Source organism: Geosmithia morbida (assembly GCF_012550715.1).
Source record: "Geosmithia morbida isolate 1262 chromosome Unknown scaffold_2, whole genome shotgun sequence".
NCBI classification, from domain to species: Eukaryota; Fungi; Ascomycota; class Sordariomycetes; order Hypocreales; family Bionectriaceae; genus Geosmithia; species Geosmithia morbida.
This window is the reverse complement of record NW_023336189.1, coordinates 857,659-877,437: the sequence shown is the minus strand read 5'-3', so window position 1 is coordinate 877,437 and position 19,779 is coordinate 857,659. Positions and strand designations below refer to the sequence as shown.

Sequence of the window (19,779 nt, the reverse complement as noted above, 5' to 3'; positions counted from 1 at the left end):
CGTTGCGAGATTGTAGTCGAAAGAAGGGGTGGGTGCAAAAGTGTCGAAAGTGAGGTTGATGATCATGGAAAGATTGACATGTGCGAAGACGACGGCCCTACGCATTGTTGCCGAGATAAAAGGGCGCTTTGATCCCTCAGCTTACACGCGCCAATCAGAGAGCCAAAGTAGGTCACAGCTACTATTATCCGACGGCCCAGACAATCTTTGACGACGACGGCGAGGTTTTGCGCAATTGCTGATGCCACTTTGCACTTCAAAGCTCCTTTACTAGAGTAGTCAATCTACGAGGTTAGGCTTGATCGTTCGCACCAGAGATTTACAGTGCAAGTACAGATTACCATGTTCCCGCAACGGAGAAGTCCATCCTTTCCACCGGTGCCCCGTCACGACGATCAAAGAAGATGCCCGGCCCACATGGGTTTTCCCGTTCGAAGCGATGAGGAGAGCAATTGCAATCACGACATGTTTTTACTCTCTCTTCATCGGTTCTATTTCGTCAGAGCTTCTTTTGCTGATTGGGGGGGGGAGGGGGCGGGAAGGGGTGGAAGGGGGGTTGTCTATATATCTCGTACGACTTGCGTTCAACACTATACTCGTACGAGTTAGGATTTATCCATACTAGACTAAGATACCCATATTTACGTCAATCGTGCGGGCAGGGCAAGATGGAGTCCTCCGTCTTGCCAGGTAGCAGCATTATTACCTTGGTAGCATTGACAGGGAAAGATTATTTGACGGTTATTATAACAGTTTGCATTGCTCAGAGGCGTGCATACACGTAGGTATATTACCCCGTCTGTTCATGCGCAGGGGGGTCTCGCGAGGAGGAGCCTCGACGAGAGACGGGAGCGTGGTATTGAGTCGCGTCAATACCAGATTATCTCGGCCGTTCGCGCTGCATACTCGATGTGTTCGAATCAGCACTGCTAGCATTTGATACTCCATCACGAGGATATCGTCAATGTCGTTGACGGTGACGATCTCGATCGAAGTTGGATAGGAATAATAATCTTACGGTGACGATCATGCGGGCACATCCATTTACGGTATCAAGGGAACCAGGCCCCATCAGCCGGAGGAGGACCAGTACGGAGAAGGAGCACGGAAAGTGACGGGACCAAGAGACTCGAGTGACAAATCCACATATCGTATTATAATATTACGGAGCAGGAAAACTCCAGTGACGTCGATGAGCGGGCATCGTGCGGAATTCGAAACTTGAGCGATAAAAGAGAAACTCTCTCTCCCTCCCAACCGCGTATCACCAGACTATTACCATGGGGGAGAAAGTGACCAGAATACGGTTCACAGGTAGGAGTAGTACGAGTATCGATTGGTCTGAACTCTTGAGAGTTGCCGGATCGAACCATCAGGAGGATGACGGCTAACAAGATCCAATAAAGTCTGACGCGAGATGCGGAGCAGACGTGCGCTTCGCGACATGACGACTGAATGTGATGCGGACTATGAGTACGGACTCCGAAGGATTCAAATTTGCCAACCCGGGGGGTTGCTACCTGTACGGCGACGCCAATGGTATCGGCAGGCTTCTTAGACCAGCTGTGTTCCTGGAGGTCGGTGGTCATCTGATGACGATGTAGCAAGGATATGCCGAGGCCCCGAGGGAAGATACAGGAAGAAGACTGTCCCATCGATTGGGACTGTCCGCGACTGACGACGTGGGGGTATCTGATTTGGTACAGCCATGTTGATTGGGACTCGAAAGTGAAGCTGGGGGCTCTGTACTACGGTGTGCGAGTAGCAGCAGTATATCCAGGTCGATGACCAAAAGATGGGTAACCAACCATTCCGTGTGTGACCGGAGCAGTGCGACGAAATGGAATATGTAGTACCCTGCGGCTAAGACGTTGCTCCGTGACCTTGCTCCGTATCGATCAACATGGGTCAATATAAGAGCATCATATGCGTGTTCGGAGCAATAGTCGATGGACAGAGACTTGTGTGCGAATCCCATGGTGAGTGAGAGGAAATACGACGGACATCACGCGTATCATGAAATACCCTATATACACGGTAGGATCAGACGCATATCGTAATACTCGTCGTACTACTCGTACATGTATCCGTAGTAACAGTTTCTGCTAACAATGCTTGCATCTACACAGATATACAGCATGTATTACCACTTAGCAGCAATAGACGGGAAGAGCAAGCCACGATGACGGAAAGGTGTCATTCCTATCCGTATTCGTTGTCCATACAAGTATTCCCTCGTCCTCATGCTCACTCCATATTGGTGCTCCATATCGGTAAGGCCTTTGTTCTGTACGGAGTAATACGGAGTAATGTAAAATGCGATTCAATCTATGGCAATGTCCATGTGAGCGGCGAAAGCCGTCGGGCAAGACGAAGTATACATGTACGACGTACGAGGTTTAGGGAGCGGTTCAAGACCCTGGCGTGTCTGCCCGCGACTCCATGCCCGTACATAGGGCCACTCGTACGAGTCAATCATACTCTCTTGTACTATTGCCTGTCTCAAATGAGAGCCGACACTATGATATGCGACCATAATCTTCGATTGAACACTAGTACAAGGTACCCGTAGTGCACAACGTCTTCTTTCTTCTTCTTCTAAAAAAAAAAAAGGCCAAGAGACCAATATACCCGTATTACTCGTACGAGTAATACATAGCCTACGACAATAATAGTCAGGAACCCGTGGTCCAATGCCGACGCCAAGAGTGACGGAACATCCCGTATACCCAAGAAAGGGAAAAGGGGTCATGTCCAGCCAGTATCACGCAGTTTCTGCGTGCACAAAACGAGTAATGATGAATTACACTGTCTGTGAATGGCTTATTTTTTTTTCTTTTTTCCTTTTCTCTCCCTCATCCTTTCCATCCTCTTGACGGGGCTGAGGGAAAGTAAATGAAAGAAGGAAAGAAAACAAAAACCATGGGATAATCTCTATTTCATTTTATTCTGATCTCCCCTCCCTTACAAAGAGGTTGAGGGGAGGGTCGGAGTACATCATCGTGGGGATTGGGCACACGGACGTCAGTGATGGGACCCGGAAGATTGGGAAATTAGGTGGCGAGGAAAGAAGAAGAGAGGAGGAAAAAAATAGAAGGCGGAAAAGAATTTTCGGTCGAATGCACGGGGTGTCCGATACTGGGAAAATATCCCTGAAGCCATCGTGGGTTCTATATTTTCTTTTTCTTTCTGGTCTGGGCGTTGGGCTTCTGCCATGGTTTCCTCGTGGCACACGTCACGCCGCAAGGGTGAAGGGGGCGCTCAGACCTGTAGCAGGGGGGGAGGGAAAGAGGCGGGGGGGGGGGGGTGGGGTGTGTAGATTGTTCTGCCCTGGCCCTTAGGTCTCTCTGCACTATTCTTCGCCTTTTCTTCGCCTCCCCCCCCTTGTAGGGTCAAGTATGGGAGGTGATAACACAGGTGAGCGAAGATTGGAATATTGTCAGGTCTCATTGTTCTTATCACCTTCTCTGTGCCCTTCGGTGACGCAAAGAAATGTTGGGGACGATATTGATGTTATACGTTGTAGGGCTCTGCCCGGGTGAACATGCTCGTCGTTACATGATATACGAGCATTGATACGGGGTGAATGCCAGATGCCGCATATCATGCTCTCTGTATTGCTCTATACGAGTACACTGTCCTGTCCTTTACGAGTACACGATATTATGAGTCGGTCCTCTCACCAAGTCTGCACTCTACTACTCCGTACTAATGCACACCGAAGCTCGCATGCTCAGGGTCACCACACGCAGACCGCGTTTCGAGTCGAACCGGCACATTGGATCGGTGGGGAAGGCGATTCAGAAAAGGGGGTTGTAGACGCATCATTGGCATCATCTGCCTGCCCCTTTTCCCTCCTTTACTTGTATTTTACGAGACTACGAGTGATGCTCGGGGTGACTCCGTAGTGGAAGAATAGGCTAACGGTATTATATATACAGATTACATATATACTCGTAGTATAATATCGTTCGTGATACGTGTAACTCCGTATTCCCCCGTGGGAGTCTGCTCAGAGATTTCAGGGACCAGTAATCAACGAAAGTGCCAGAATGTCGTATGTGTCCTCTTTTATTTTTATCTTTTAACTTCTTTAATATATTTACATACTTCACTTCACCGACATGACGACTTTGGGTCCCCAAGATATCAGTACCAAGTGAGACGGTCATGTACGGAGGGTCAGAATGACAGGTGCCAGGGACTTTGCTGTCAAGGGATGAGTCACACATCCACACATACGCACGGATCTCGTTGTCATGACCATAATGGGAAAAGAAACATCCATGGCATTGGGTGTTGATGCACGGGAACGATGCATAGGGACAATGTTGCTTTGCTTCCATTTTAGTAATACCGCTCGTCTACATGTACATGTAGACTGCATCCTCTCTCTTTTTCTTCTTTTTTTTTTTTCTTTTCTCAGTGACACTATTAATACTCGTACAGGCCATACTCACACTACCAGTAGTACGAGCACTCGCATGCCCCTATGAACGCTTATGAGATGAACATGGCATTAGTTTGATTAGTATCTGCCCCCCCGATTGCCAGATTTTCAATGTATCTAATCGCCCCCGGTAGAGAGGAAGAGGAAAACTATTCCAGAGAGAAGAAAGAAATCCCCACTTTCATCCAGTCTGACGGGAACCGTTCTCTGACAGGCGGTAAAGGAAAAGAAAAATCTCTCAAAATCTCAGTTTCCATCTCCATAACATCGTCATTGAAGTGAGTGCGAAAAGAAGGAGAAAAACTCGGAGAAGGTGTGGGGGAGGGGTGTGTGTGTACAAGCGACAAGCCCAACGTGACTCGTTCTTCCCTCTTCCACTTTTGAACAAGGGAAGGAAGGATCCTTGAATAGGGTTGTCTTTCCCTACATCGTAAACGAATCAATACCATCTGCGAATATTACAGAGTAAGAACGCACCGGCAATAATTTCGTAACACATACAACTAGTATTATTACTCGCACTCGTACTCGTACAGTGGCTACGTAAAAAATCAAGGGTAAGTATGTGTGTGTGTGTGTGTGTGCCATCTCCACGGACAAGAATGCCATAAGTAGAGATTACTCGTAGTCATATGCATCATATGCATCCTTCGCCTTGTCGCGTGTCATAAATAAGAAAAGAAGAAGAAAAAAAACAGGGGGTGGCGAAAAGAACACGTCCGAGCAAATGGGCTCTAGATGCTCATTGCCAATGAGAAGCTGTAGTTGTCACTTTGCTCTATTTCTTTGGGGGGGGGATGAGGCGGTGGACAGCCAAGGGGGGGGGGAGGGGGAGGGGGGTGGTGGAACTCTCTCTCTCTTTCTCTTACCCTTGATTTTTCCTTGTGAAACTAGACTTGACATCATCGATCAACACATACACATACAGACTAAAGGGGACCGAACATCCATGATAAGTGATGCTGTCTGTATATAATTGTTCAACGTATGAGTGGTGGACTTTGGGTATACGGGTACAGGGCATGCATCGTGTGACCCTCGTACATACATATATGCACAAAGGATTCCAGTCATGGAAGGATGCATAGGAGTAGACAAGACAATTATAATGGCTAGCATGTTATACATTTCGTTTGCAGCTTACATGTAGATATGCAAACTAATCCTGCGTGTTAGTGGTGTGGCTTGAAGTAATGAAAATGAGGAAGAGGAAGAAGAAGAAGAAAAGAAAGAAAAAAAGCAAAGAAAGATGATCGGCAGCGGGGGGGGGAATCAAACATGTTGGTCCTTGTACAGTTTGCTGTTTGCTGTTATTGCTATCATCTATTATTACACCCACTTGAGAGAGGAGGGATAGATAATAATATCATCTGCCGTTACTTTACCCAATCACTTACTTGCACGAGTTAGTTGCAGCAGCTCAACGTCATGGAAAACGGGGTAAAAGATGGATCACGAAGTACGATCACCATCCCTCCTCTCCGTATCGGCTCATGCTCGACCCGTCCTCGTTGCCAACTAATTGGAGTCTACGAGTACGATGATAAGTTACGACTAGTGCTGCCTGCCATTCCCGTTGCGCCGAGCCTTCCGTCTCGACACACCTCGCTCCCGTTGTTAGCTTGGGGACTTCTTCTCCGATCAAGTGGTCATGCGGCAAGTGATTGCTGCAGGGATGTCCAGTTTGTGTGTGATGGTTGTCGTCCTCGGCCCTTGACCAATGGTTTGGCACGACTGACCATGTTCCCCTCGCTTGACCGAGCATCATGTGGTGATGTATTGCCATGCTGGTGCAATGTGCAATATAGGACTACGTGGTGACGACGTGAAAAAGTATGGATTACATGTAAACAGGTTGTCGAAATATGATGATGTCAAATATTTGGTAGATCGGTATGCGAAGCACGCAATCTATCAGAGCATTCAAACCTTTTTATCACTACTAAGAATATCATACCACTATCAAAGTACGTTATCACACTCCACATTACGAGTACAGGCGGTCAGAAGATTAGAAAGAAAAAGAAGAAAAGATTCAATGACGAAGAACAAGCCATGGAAGAAGAAGAAAGAAGAAGAAGAAAAGACTTTGTTGGGGTAAAAGCAAAAAATAAAAACCAAAAAAAATAAGAATTATTGTGCGTGTATTCACGGGCGCAAATTATCGTCGACCTTTAAAAAAAAAATCATACAAGAGGCAGGGATTTTGAGCAAGATGAGTCGATCCAGCGGTGAGGGAGGGGGGGTGTGTGTGTGAGTGTATACGTGAGCAAGTATCAAAATAGAGGGGAAAAAAAAAACAGACAGGGGGACCCCTTCCGAAAATGAAATGATGATGCTCAGCATGGGGATCAATTTATCGTACATGGGGAGGGGGACAAATTTCTATTCAACAAGAAGAAGGAGCAGTTTCCCAACTCTTAATCTCACACCCTCCCACCCCCCCGAGTTCAATCCCTTTGGCCCGCCTCCCCTGGGCCCTGGGCCCTCGGCTCTCAGCCTGGCAAGGATGCTACTACTGCTGCTACTACTGCTGCTGCTGCTGCTGCTGCTGCTACTGTTGTAACGATGATAAAAATAATAATAATACTAGCAGTTCCCTTTTCTGCCGTCATGGAAGATGGAAAGAGAGGGAGGAAAAAGAAAAAAAAAGTGCGGATGACCTCTTTTCCTTTCTAACCCCGGACAAGCAGAGTGGTGGGTCCAGGGCTTTCATGAGACGCAAACACACACACACACACACACGTATATTTCACCCCAAGTTGAAGCATAGTTGTGAACTGCTGATGTGTGATATTAGGGACCGTTTCACCTGCCCAGGGGGGAAGGGGGGGTTGTTACGACCAAGAGGACGTATTACATAGACATGTACGTTCACGTCTCAGCCTCCATGGTGTGAGCAGATATTATTAGACCCCATCGTATGAGGTTTAAATGATGGGTGTTTTGGCCGGAGAGTGCCAGACATTCACATGTTTTCCTCGATGCTCGTTGGCATACGAGTACGATAATGCAACAAAGTGATAGATTATACCAGAGGTTCAAACGGGCGTTAGCTACGGCTAGAAGAGAAGTGCCTGGAAGTGGACCTGACCAGTGGGAACTTGGCACTTGCTTGTACTAGTATACAAGACTCCCTCGTCTTGCCGTCGGGTGCCTCATATCCGGTGTTAATTTACTGATGTAGGTTACCTGTACTCGTACTCGTGATTAGTAAGTAATACTACCTGCACTATAGCCGTCGTAGGTGCTTACACTCGTACTCGGTACAAGGAACATGAATGCTTCCATCGAGCTTCCAGAAAGTGGACACCCCCCCATTTCCATCGTATTCGACTCTCCGTCCCTGCACCGACCGTATAACGTCGTACTGGCATTGATTACATTCATTTTAAACTACCCCGTACGGGTCCAGATATCCGTACTCTACACACCGTAAAGACTCGGTGAAAGAAAAAGAGTAGAGAGGCGTGCACTCGCCATGAAAACCAGGGTTGCCTTCCCAACATGCCGGTGTTATGGAGTCTCGTTGTAGATCGCCCTGATCCTTCCCTTTTTTTTCTTTTTTTTTTCTTTTTCTTTTTTGCTACACCCTACTGTTCCGTAGTAGGGTACTACTATCCCACAGGGCGACGTTTGGCCGTTGGATTCGTCATTTTCTGCTTCTGCTTTTTGAGCCTGCACCTGCAGGCTAATACATGCGATACCGTGTGTCGTTGCCTACGTCGTAACGCACCCATGGGCCATCAGCATCATTATCGGATCTCGCCTCTTCGCTTACGAAACACAGAAGGTATTACCGCTAGTAGGTGTGCCTGTATGGTGTATTTTACTCGTAGGTATTGATTTATGTGCCGCAGTGCTAATACTTGATAACACGCCGTATCACCTACGCCGTATGGACCCTTGCACAGCCACACACACACACACACACACACACACACCACACGCACACGCACTCACACACACACCACACGCACACGCACTCACACACGCGCACACACGCACTCTCTCACACACGCGCACACACAGCCGGGCGTTCCATGCAGCCAAGCTTACGAGTCGAGTTGACGTGCGCACCACCAGTTGTTTTATTTACTTTGCCCCCCCCCCCCCCCCCCCCTCTTCTCGGAGGTAGCCGCCTTTGTTTCATGGGTTGGTTGCCTGATGGGAAGACACATGTTATTGAGGAAAGGGGGGGGGGGGAGGAATTAGAGTAGCCTAGATTCGGTGCCTCATTCTCACTCACACAGTAGGTACATGGTGTTGCACTTTTCTCAATTATGTCGTATATATTGAGAATAAAAAACTTCAGAGATTTTTCATTTGATTTCATGTCTCACTTTCTTTTTTCCCTCATGACTTTCAGCTTTATCTCTGATGAATTGTAGAACGAATAAGAAGAAAACGACATGGTTTTAGCTCAAGGTCATCAAGCCACGGCTGACCAACAAAGTCTCTGAACTCTGCTCCGTAGAGCTCTGTCGAGTACTCGTACGTGTGTACAGTAAGTAATGCACTTGTTGACCACCATCCGTAATCAACCGCATGCGACCTACCGTGCCGTTTCTGACACGGGATCGAATCAAAACGCTAGACAGCAATATCAGACCATTAAACACTGTACTGAAGCTATGGAGTACAGGTATGACCAAAAAAAAAAAAACCAGCCCCAGTGGCCTGGCAACAACTCACTAACTCACTAGAGGGGGGGGGGGGGGGCTTTTGACTTTTATTACTACATGTAATAATATTATTACTGCTGCGGCTGCGCGTGCGCCTGGACTTCTCGGTGTGTGTGCGGTACGGAGTAATCATACATGAGTGCTCCGTACGGCGTGCGTGCATGACAGTACAAAAGTGTAATATGTCGTTACAAAAGCGTAGAGTCAAAAAAAAGGTCGGGTTGGTGTGGTCTGGCTGGATCAACAAGACTCTTGGTGGCTGCAGGGCCGGGTTTGTGCCAAACGACCGCGTGGCATTGATCTGATGACCCGATTTCCAAGGATGGGGAAGGTGGCTTGTCCAGGTTTGGCAGAAGAGGCAGAGAGAGGTACCACACGAAGTATCGTTGCTCGTACTCGTGGCAGGCAGAGAGGTGATGATGGTAGTAACGATACTCTCTGTACGGACTATATCAAGTATCGATACGGGAGTACGGAGTACATGTATTGTGCAGTCGTAATAATAGAATAGAGGGTAATACTACATCGTCGTGGTAGTAATTTAACGTGTACGGCACGGCATTAATATTCGTTTCTACGGTGGCAGTGGCATTGGCGATGCGCGGTGGTCTCTCGTACTTGTAATCTGTTCAGAGTCCGAACGTGTGGTCGCATGCGCTTGTACATTGTACATGCATGCAATAGCGCATGTACCGTATCGAATTGTGAAGGAATAATCAAGACGATACGAAACAGATGGAGGAGCTCTCTCTCGAAGCCTTCCGACCCTCCCTCAATTTGGAGGTGGTGAGACCGCCTTGCTCTCGAGATGGTCTCGAGTGGTTTTGGGTCAGGGACTGACACTGGTTGAGTGCTTGGTAGCTGGTCAGGGTGCGTGCCTGGTTAGAGTGTCTGAGTGTGCGTCTCTAGCCGACATTGCTCACTATAATCCGTATTACTTACTATACCCCTGATACGGCCAAATTCTCTTGACCTCAATCTTGTCTCTCCTACCTGCATTGAGTAGTACGTCTTTTATATATATATACATTTTGTTCTATTCTAATACATATACATATATATATTTATTGTCGAGACTACATCCAAGCGTACGCCTACAATACCCGAACCCATACCGTAGACTTGTCCAGAAAGACGAAGAGACCGACGACTCAAGCACCCTGTCAAATTGGATAATACCATGTACGGAGCACATACCCCCAAAGAACCACTCCCATATAATTTTACATCACACCCTGTCCCCAACGCAGGGGTGTCTCTCTGTCTCCCTCACTGGGCCCATGTTTCAATTTCCCGTCAGTCTCCACCTCCAGAACTGGGCAACAATACTTGTACAGCAGAGCAGCAAAGTACAGTTTTCGCCCCGGCTACAGATTACACACTGCGTCACCGCATCTCTCTCTCCGTCTCCGTTCCCCTACCTTATTCACATGTACTCACACACAGACGCCCCCCCCATCCCCCTCTTCACGCACACCCCCCCGTAATAAAATTGTGTCTCATCAATCGCGTCAGGTACATTCACACCCCTCTCCCCGGCCATTTCGCTTCTTCTCTTGGCGGGAATACGTACTTTTCTTAACCCATTTTTCTATCTTTCGCCCTTGCTATTTTTTTTTCCTTTTTTTTGGGTTTCCGCTGTCATAATCGTCCCCATAAACGGGTAATATCATATGTTAAGCTGGAAAGATCGGACAGTTTGTATTTTCTTTTCCCTCCCTGTAGTCTATTTGTCGTCAGTGTGTATATAACGAGACCGGTTCCCTCCCTTTGCTCCTCTGGCCCCTCTCTTTCCCTTCTCCCTTCATCAGACCCAACCAAGCATTTATTCTACCTTTCACTCTTCGATATTCCAAAGCCAATTCCAATCCACCACTACTACCACAACCACAACAATCAGCTTCTCAGCTCTTTCACAACACAACCGTCCAACATGCCTGCTCAGCGTCCCTCCCAGCTTCCTCCCTGCCCTGGACCTCCTCCCAGCCGGCCTCTTCCTCCTCTTCCCAAGAGGGGTTAGATGACAAGTGCCTCGTTCGCTCTCGAGACAATACTCGAACGATGAGTCCACGACTATCTTTTTTTGGCAACCTTTTCAAGTAAAACCCGGACTGTACCCTCATCGGAACCTTGGACAATCTCAACTACAACCGCAACCTCTCCGGCCCTTGTCGGATGAACACATGGTATTACCACTTTCGCCTTACACTCTCAAAGCATGGGAGCCCTGCGACGATAACCATGGAAAGCACACCATACCACTCTCGACTGTTACGAGCCCAGAGAGTCGGAATACTTGGTGATGCGCATATGCACGTCAACGCCACGAACCGGAGTCAGCCTTGGCACGAAACCGACACAAACAACGGCTGAGCTGGCCATGCATATGTAGACGCCAACGAATCCTTATTCAGAGCTGCAGCAGCAAGACTTGGAGAGAAAGCTCGACCGAGGGGGGAAAGAAGAATCAACCCTCTTTGTCGAATCACCTGCCCTCCTGTCACCGGTTTTGCTCTAAATGTCCCGCACCGCCGGGTCGCATAACGGGCCTCTGCATCACCAAGCGATCATCCCCCCTCCCCCCCCGCTCTCGACCTTCCTCGCTGGCTTCGAGGCATTCTTTTGAGAGGGGCATTGGGCATCTATTCTCCTTTCTTATTCCCCACACCTGATACCTTATGGGTGTTCAGGTTCTCTCCCCTCTTTCCTTGCGCCTGTTGCGCTTGTATTACAATTTTAATCCTTTCTCTCTTTCATGCGTCATGATTTCAGTTACTATACTTAAAGGACGAGGTGCATCTTCTTACTACAGAGGGATTTGGCGGATATCGGGCGAGAGTTTTTCTGCATATATCTGCTTGGGATCTAGGAGTCTGCTTTTTCTTATCAGTTTCACTATACCATTTTCCTTATAATAATACACGAATGAAACATGTCTATTCCTCAACACCGACTCTCGTGTGTCTGTCTGAATGTGAAGCCCGTCTATTACCAGTCCATCCTCGTCAGGTGAGTCGGCCAACGGTCCACACCTCTCGGTGGGCTTTTCTTTTACTTCTCCATGTCTGCGTCAGGTGTCTTAGAATGACATATCTGTTCTCCTTGTTCCTCTATTGTTAGAGGTCCTTCCCCCCTCCCCCCTCCTTCTCATCGCTCTGCCCCTCCCCCCTCCCCCCCCCGCTCAGTCCTTCCATATACGGCCTACATGCTGGCGCACAGTTACGTCGTTCTACACCGGCAAGGACGGGCCACTCATGAGGATCACGTTGTGTGCCTTTCCGTTGGTCTGTCCCGTTGGCTGTCAACACATGAAAGCTTCAACGTACCCATCTTCCGTATCATCCGTGCGGGTCCCTCCCCCTCTCTCTAAATGAAAAAAAAAAGAGGAACCTGTAAACTCTATCGTTCCATGTTATATACGTCGCAAGGAAAAAATAGTCATGCTGACGTCGACGACGACGGCTTTGACAGCCCGGGAAGATGCCCGTCGCATTCCATCGTCTCGCCCTGTCGGCGTCCCCAGGCTCAACCGCCGACTCTCTCTCCCTCATCCCACTCGGTGGTATTAATAACTGCTAGTAGATCTTTGACTAGCAATAGACTATCCACATAGCAATACTAGTCGGTCCGTCGTCGTACCTGTCTTTTCTTTCTCCTTCTCTTACAGCCATCATTGCCTACTAGTGGAACTACTAACCCGTATGAACCGGTAGTGCCTCCTTCCGAGGAAAATCAACGGTGTTAGTGACTGCTCTTCTCCGGTAACGACCTCTGATTTTTGTCTTTGTTTCTAGTCCGCCCGTCAGTGCCCCCCACTAGGCTGTACGATTCATTCAACTCAGCTCGTTCCTGTCGCTCTCTCCGAGAACCCTATGATGATGGGGGATACTCTCACCCTCTTTTCGGTCCCTGTTAGGGATACCGTCGGACAGGAAAAAAAAAGATTACGACGCCATTCTTGTGGCTGAAGTGGCGTCCTATACAGGAGTAAAAGTGACCGCCAGCACCGGCGGCCTACGGCATTTAATACTTAGTACCAGCAGTACTTACTATCCGTACTATGCATTCCCAGTGATGATGTTACTCATACGGACTGCACGCAGCTCATCATCGAAGACAAAAGAAGCGGGACGCGGCCCTCCAACAGGAGGAGGAAAAGCCTAAATCTAGCCATAGCCCATGTTCGACGCGCAACTTGGATGAACGGTCTCGAACCTCGTCTTCAGCGAGAAGAGGCTGTACCTACCTATTAGGCTTTGATTAGCACGCAAAACCACTGCCATCTCTGCTGTACTAGACTCTCGCCTGTCAGCTGCACGTGGGTTGTCTTTGCAACTCATCCTGTCTTCTGCCCCTTTCCACCTTTCCATCCGCAGGTGTACGGATTATGTACTTTTGCTTCAACCTGAACAGCCTCCCCGGTTTCTGACCGTCGCAGCACTGGAGGATTGAGCATTCACCCATCCACCCTGGGTATTCATCTCATCCTAAATCTCCCAAGCTGTGGGCAAAATCCAATCTGCGAGTACGGAGTACTCGTGGATAAGAATAGTCTGTTGCCGGTGGCAAATCCTCTTCATCATTGAAACAGTTCGAAACTCGAAACACACCGACCTCCCCGCTGCAGGAACCCTCCATCCCATGGGCACTTGTCCCACTGTCAGTCTGCGAACGACTGACTACGGGTCAACTCCGTAGCCTCGGCTTCCGACCAGCTTCAGCATGGACCACCACATCCCCCCTATCTCCGGCAAAAAAAAATCAAAAAAAAAAAAATCAAAATAAGGCGTACGATAATACTGTCTGCTTTGGCCATTCGCACACGACTCTTCTCTTCTCTTATTTCATTCTAATTTTCAATCTTCCCCTATCTCTTTGCCGCCCGTCTCCATGGCAAGGTCTGCCTCGCCTCCCAGATAAGGGGCTGCAAGAGAGAGAGAGAGAGAGAGATTGGCAGATATGCTTACGTCGTCAATATTACGCACGTCTCCGTTGCGACTACATCCGGAAATGTCACGCAGACTGCAAACCCTCGGTCCAGGGGGGTCTGCCTCCATCCCAGCTTAACACCGGGTACATATATTATACGTGTACTCGTAGTAGTAGCAGTAGTAGCAGTAGGTGATGCTACCCTCCCCGTAGCGTAGCCTCTCGTTGAATCGCCGCCCGCCTGCAAGGGCTTCTTCTGTTGGCTCTTACCTTCTACGTCGCATTCGTGCGGTACGACCCATGTACAGTTGACAGCTGACAAGTCCACGGCATCCAGTCTACCCGGACAAAAGGGCTACGGCATAATAATACAGGTACTGACTGTGCCGCTGTCACGTGGAATGGGAAACTGTACGTGCGTACTGGTGACGATACCTATGAAGAACGGGAAGAAGCAGGAGCACAGCGGGAGACATCTTATCGAGATGTGCCGAGTACGCATATGCCCCTACCCGAGTCTACGGCAACAGAGACGTCGTCAAACGACACTGCATGCAACTGCACCGAGATGGACCACACCGAGGCGACGCCGTATCTGGAATGGTTTCGACGAGACGGGCAAGACGCACATCACCGCGTAGCTCCGTGGTATCCTCGGGCGTATACGATCGATCCATCCTCTGCCTCGGGGTTCCAAGGCCGTCGGTGACTGCACCGGTCGTGTATCGGTACGACTACACCCTGCTTCTCGGAATCAGGGAAGGCTCTCGCGGACCACGGACGTAGCTTTTACGAGCCACCTGCGTCGCCCTGCTCCACTGCGAACCTCCAGCCTGGAAGCATCTCTCGTCTACAGCGTTTGCTGCTATGATCGGCTGGGAAGAGGCCGGGTACTGGGACTATGTCGTGTTCTTCCCCCACCCATCCGGGCAAGGTGCCAACGACATCTTCCCTCAGCCTGGCCGCGCTGGGCTGTTTGGCCAACACGTTCTATGACCCGCAATACGCGGTAAATCGATTGGCTGTATGCTGAAGCACGGGGCGTGCTGTCCTCGTCTCGAGAGCATCGTCTCCCTCAGCTGAGCCACTGGCCCTGCGTGACATGTGGTGTCACGCGCACGCGGTAGCAATGTCGACCAATTCGTACCGTACGTCGCACTCCGTAATGACGAAACTCCTCTCAGGATGGCGATCGACAATGGGGCCTGGGGGCGGCTATCACATCTACGCTGCAGCCTGCAGGCATACAACGAACGCAAGGGGGTGTGTGTAAGACATGTAACACATGTACATGTGCCCGCGGATGATACCATTCTCTATCAATATTACCTGTACGAGTACAGCTTCCACAATTACGAATACTGCCCAGCAGCAGTGGCTGCCAAGCATGAAGCAGTGCAGCGTAGTGGTAGAATCCGTCGGATATGTGTCGTGGTAATAATGATACATATACAATCGATACTATTATGCCTTACAAGTAAGTCTAGCGATACTGCGGATCATTACTGCGGATCATGCCTCCGCGGCCCTTGCGGTCTTACGGAGACGAGAATGATTTTAATACTAGTATCCATCCGTACTCCCTCTTGCCAAGGCCCTGTCCCTGCAACCATTGGTTCGAACAGAGTTGAGGACGGCAATCAGCATCGGATAAGATGTGTGGAGTTGGTTAGCCAATTTAGTGTAGGATATCACCTGAAGTTGCTTGGACAGGATACATACATTGACGGAGTACTCCGCACTCCGTCTACAATCGCAGTAGTCATGGGTTTTAATATAGTCGGTACTCGTACATGTAGTAGTAGTATTGGCATTATGGAAACCAGTTTACGTATCAGGTTGATCATTAACGAGTCTGCTGTCGGATAGGGAGCTCTTGGACCCCCCTCCCTTCTTCTTTCCTTCTCCTCGTCGTCCTATATACATGCTATTATTGGTGCAGCGCAGCAGCTTCAAAGCTCATATCCACTGATACCATGCACCCGTCATCTCATCAGCCCAGGTACCTCGCCCGGAGACCCATGATCAACTGGAGGATCAGGCGAGAACGGGGGAGGGGAGGGGGGTCAATCTTGCAGGTTCACTGTCTAGTATGTAAGAACTATATGCTTTCAGCTTCATCCTCCCCCCCCATCTCACTAACCAATATCATCGGAGACTGTCTGTCTGTGGAAGCAAAACCCCTTATATCCGCACGTACATGATATGTGAATCGCTTTGTTTATACTCCGTAGGTATTACTACATAATATACGTACACGTACGAGTAGTAGCGCATTCCTTCTCGCAGTCACGTGAACTCGTGACATCCAGCTCCAGACATGTGGAACCACCACGTCAATTGAAGGATTGCTAAATCTCAGCAATGAGAGCTCATCAAAAGGAGAGAGAGAGGCGCAACAGGAACCCCCCCGCTCTCCCCGCCATCGACCATGTTGGAACTTCACATCTGGGGACCAGCCTTTGGTCTCACCTCCATAGACCCAGAGTGCATAGCCATAGCAGCCTACCTGCAAAGGGCAGTACCTAGTCCGTCATCGTGGCGTCTCATCCCGAGCAATGACGCATCCATCAGTCCAACAAGTGAGTACCATCATGTCAGCATCACCCCACATGCGCAGCTACACTACTGACAAGACGAAATAAAACAAAAAGATCACCTTCCAGCCCTCAACCACAACGGCGTATGGACCAGCGGCTTCCGCCATATAGTCGGCTACCTGTCCCGTCACGGTCTGGCGTCCGACCTGGACGGCCATCTGACGACGAGGCAGAGGGCCGACTCGGCGGCCTACTCGTCCTTCCTGGCCGAGCACGCCGCCCCGCTGGTTGATCTGTCGCTGTACGTGTCCGCCGCCAACTGGAGTGCCGCCACGCGACCCGCCTACGGCGACCTGCTCCCCTGGCCCCTTACCTGGACCGTCCCTCCTCTGATCCGCCAGCAGGCCATCGACCGGTCGCAGCACCTGGGTCTGGCCGAGCTGGACGGCGATTTCGACCCCACCCGCGGCCTCCATCTGTCCACCGGCCGCGAGTCCCTCCCCGAGTCCTTCCGGAGGCATCTCCCCGCCACGGCCTCCAACCGCTCCGTCCGCGAGTCCATGACCCCCGAGCAGGCCACCGCCATACGACTCTTCAGCCTGGCCGGTGACTGCCTCTCCGCCCTGACCAACCTCCTCTCCCAATCCTCATCTTCATCGTCAGATAAGGATGGCGGCACGGCCCGCACCACTGACACCGCCGCCACCCCCGCCGCCACACTTCTCGGCGGTCCTTCCATCTCATCCCTCGACTGCTTAGCCCTAGGCTACCTGTCTCTCATGCACGATGCCCCCGTGCCCCGCGCATTCCTGAGGGACTACATCGACCAGAAGGCACCGCAGCTGAAGGGCTACATGGCAGGCGTGAGGCGCGCGTGCTCCTCGCTGCAGGAGCCGCCCGTCGCGCCACCGCTGCCCAACACCTTCCTCTCCGTGACCACTCGCGCCCTCGACACCGCCATCCGCAACGCCCCCGGGCTTGGTGAGTACTACGCCGACGAGGCACGGTATCGCGCCGAGCACGACATCCACGGCCTCGACCGACGCGCGCTCATGCTGGTCATGGGTGTCGTGGTCACCGGTGCGGCCGTGGGGTACGGCGTCGTGGCCTACAGGGCCATGCCGCCGTTCGGCACGCGCAGACAGGTCTGGACCCAGTCTCGCGCCTCCAGCAAGCTCGCCCAGTTCGGCGACCTGGGTTCCATCATTAGCGGCGCTCTCGGACCGATGCCGTCGTCGGCGTCCGTCCCGGCGTCTACGGGCCGCCTGGTCGACACCGATGCCGAGTTGGATTAACGGCCCCTCCCCCTGTATACGAAAACCACCACGCACGTACGCACACCGCATGTATAATAGACCGGGCTTCTTTTTCAACCTCTGAAGGATACACCACGACATAATCCGTCACCCAATCTCATGTATAGATGTAATGCATTCGGCTCTGAATGATGAAACCATTTCCCACCGTTACGTCTATTGTCATATGCTCTTTTTTATTGTATTTTGTGATTTTCTTTTTGCTGCCTCGTATACTCGTATGCTCTCATTCTTTTTATGGAGAGCAAATGATATCTGATGGAAAAGAGGGCTACTATATTTGCTTGACGTCCTTGCCAACCATTTCAGGTCTCTCAACCTCCCACTCATCCCTGAGGACGGCAAAGGCCAGGTCCGAGACGAGGAGGCTCTGACCCAGGCTCCAGACCAACGTGATTGCGTAGAAGAAGTTTGCGTTCCCGCTGCCTGCGTAGATCCAGAGATGGTAAAAGGCCGGACCGAGAAATGTGGCGTAGAGAAGGGTGGCCGAGGCGACAAAGGTGTAGCGCATGAGGGGGAAGACGTGTCGGTAGAGGGGTAGTATGGCGAGGAAGACACTGGTGTCGGCGACCGAAGGGTAGGGCTTGAAGATGGAGAAGATGCCTAGCATGAGGGAGATGGCGACGAGGGGCTGGGTGCGCAGGCGGATCGTCAGGCCGCCGACGTATGACACCAGGTGCAGCCAGAAGACGGCTAGGAAGAAGGACCGGAACGAGTCGAACATTTCGATGAAGAAGTACCACCACAGACCAATGTTTGGCGTCAGGTCCGACAGCGTCAGCTGTATGCCGTACGTGCGCCCCAGGAAGTCCCACGAGTTGCCCGTCAGCGCCGATGACATGCCTAGCAGTACCGTCAGGCACCCGGCCACCACGGCCACGTTGCGTAGCGTGAACTGGAAGACCGAGTCGATCCGCCGCTTGGGCGGCTGTCGGTCGAAGGCGAGGAGGATCAGCGGCGGCAGAAGGAGGATCGGGTACATGGACAGGTATGATGCGAACGACAGGGCCACCATGGCATTGAACGGCGACCCGCGGATGGCTCGGGCCACGGCGTGTAGGACGGCGCAGTTGGTGAAGACGCTCGTCGTCCGGCCCACGCAGCTGGCGATCGTCAGGGGGTTGAAGAGGAAGCTGATACGGTCATCTGTCATGTCAGCATTCGGATCTGGCATCTGGGAAGCATTGGTAGTAGTGGCGGTGGTGTATGGGGACATACGCAGCTGCGACAACCAAGCTACACGTCTTCTTGGCCCGTCGCGGCGACGCAAACAACCTCGCGTTGCCGGCCTCTCCCGAATCAGATATCTTGACGAGGGCATCGGCACTGACGAGGTCGACGAGGATGTATAGGAGCGCCGTGAATATAGGCCAGGTCTTGACGTCGGGGAGGAGCGAGAAGAGGGGGAGCAGCAAGGGCGCCTGGTGATAGACGCCTCCATCGTAAGGCCAGACATTGTGGTTGTAGAGGAACAAGCCTTCTTGCACTAAGATGGGGGGACCGCGTCAGCTTATCGGGAGGGGAGGAGCTTTTCAGAGAAAGGTCCTAAGAACAGGTTCGGACCGGAACGTACGTCGCTTGAAGCTCGTGACGGGTGTCGAGATCTCAACGCGTCCGGTCAAGAGGTCTGGCAGGCGGGGGAAGACGACAAATAGAACAAGTCGCAACAAGGCGGCGCCAGCATAGACGCCAGCCTTGCTCCTCGGAGCCGTTGCTGAAGCCATAGAATCTCTCTGTATTGGTCTATTCATCCCACAACTCCCAGGCTCAAAAGGGAGGAGTGGTGATCTGGGGAGGGGAGGTAGGTGGGCAAGATATCCCACCGTGAATAGTAGAATAGCCACCCTGGCGGAATCCAG

At 50.8% G+C, this 19,779-nt stretch overlaps 2 protein-coding genes across 2 annotated transcripts; one reads left to right on the top strand and one right to left on the bottom strand.

Annotated features, from left to right (window-relative positions):
- Positions 1 to 16,495: 16,495 nt before the first annotated feature.
- Positions 16,496 to 17,899, top strand: GMORB2_3911 (sorting and assembly machinery component 37; the record flags this gene model as incomplete). Its single annotated transcript, XM_035465887.1, has 2 exons — positions 16,496 to 16,646; positions 16,701 to 17,899. The coding sequence occupies 2 exons, from the start codon at positions 16,496 to 16,498 to the stop codon at positions 17,897 to 17,899; spliced, it is 1,350 nt and encodes a 449-aa protein (XP_035323724.1).
- A 295-nt stretch (positions 17,900 to 18,194) lies between these two features.
- GMORB2_3910 (GPI-anchor transamidase subunit U) lies at positions 18,195 to 19,632 on the bottom strand (the record flags this gene model as incomplete). The annotated part of the gene is made up of 3 exons (XM_035465886.1): positions 18,195 to 19,053; positions 19,139 to 19,406; positions 19,494 to 19,632. Coding segments are annotated over 3 exons (1,266 nt in total), but the record flags the coding sequence as incomplete, so codon positions are not given.
- Positions 19,633 to 19,779: the final 147 nt, after the last annotated feature.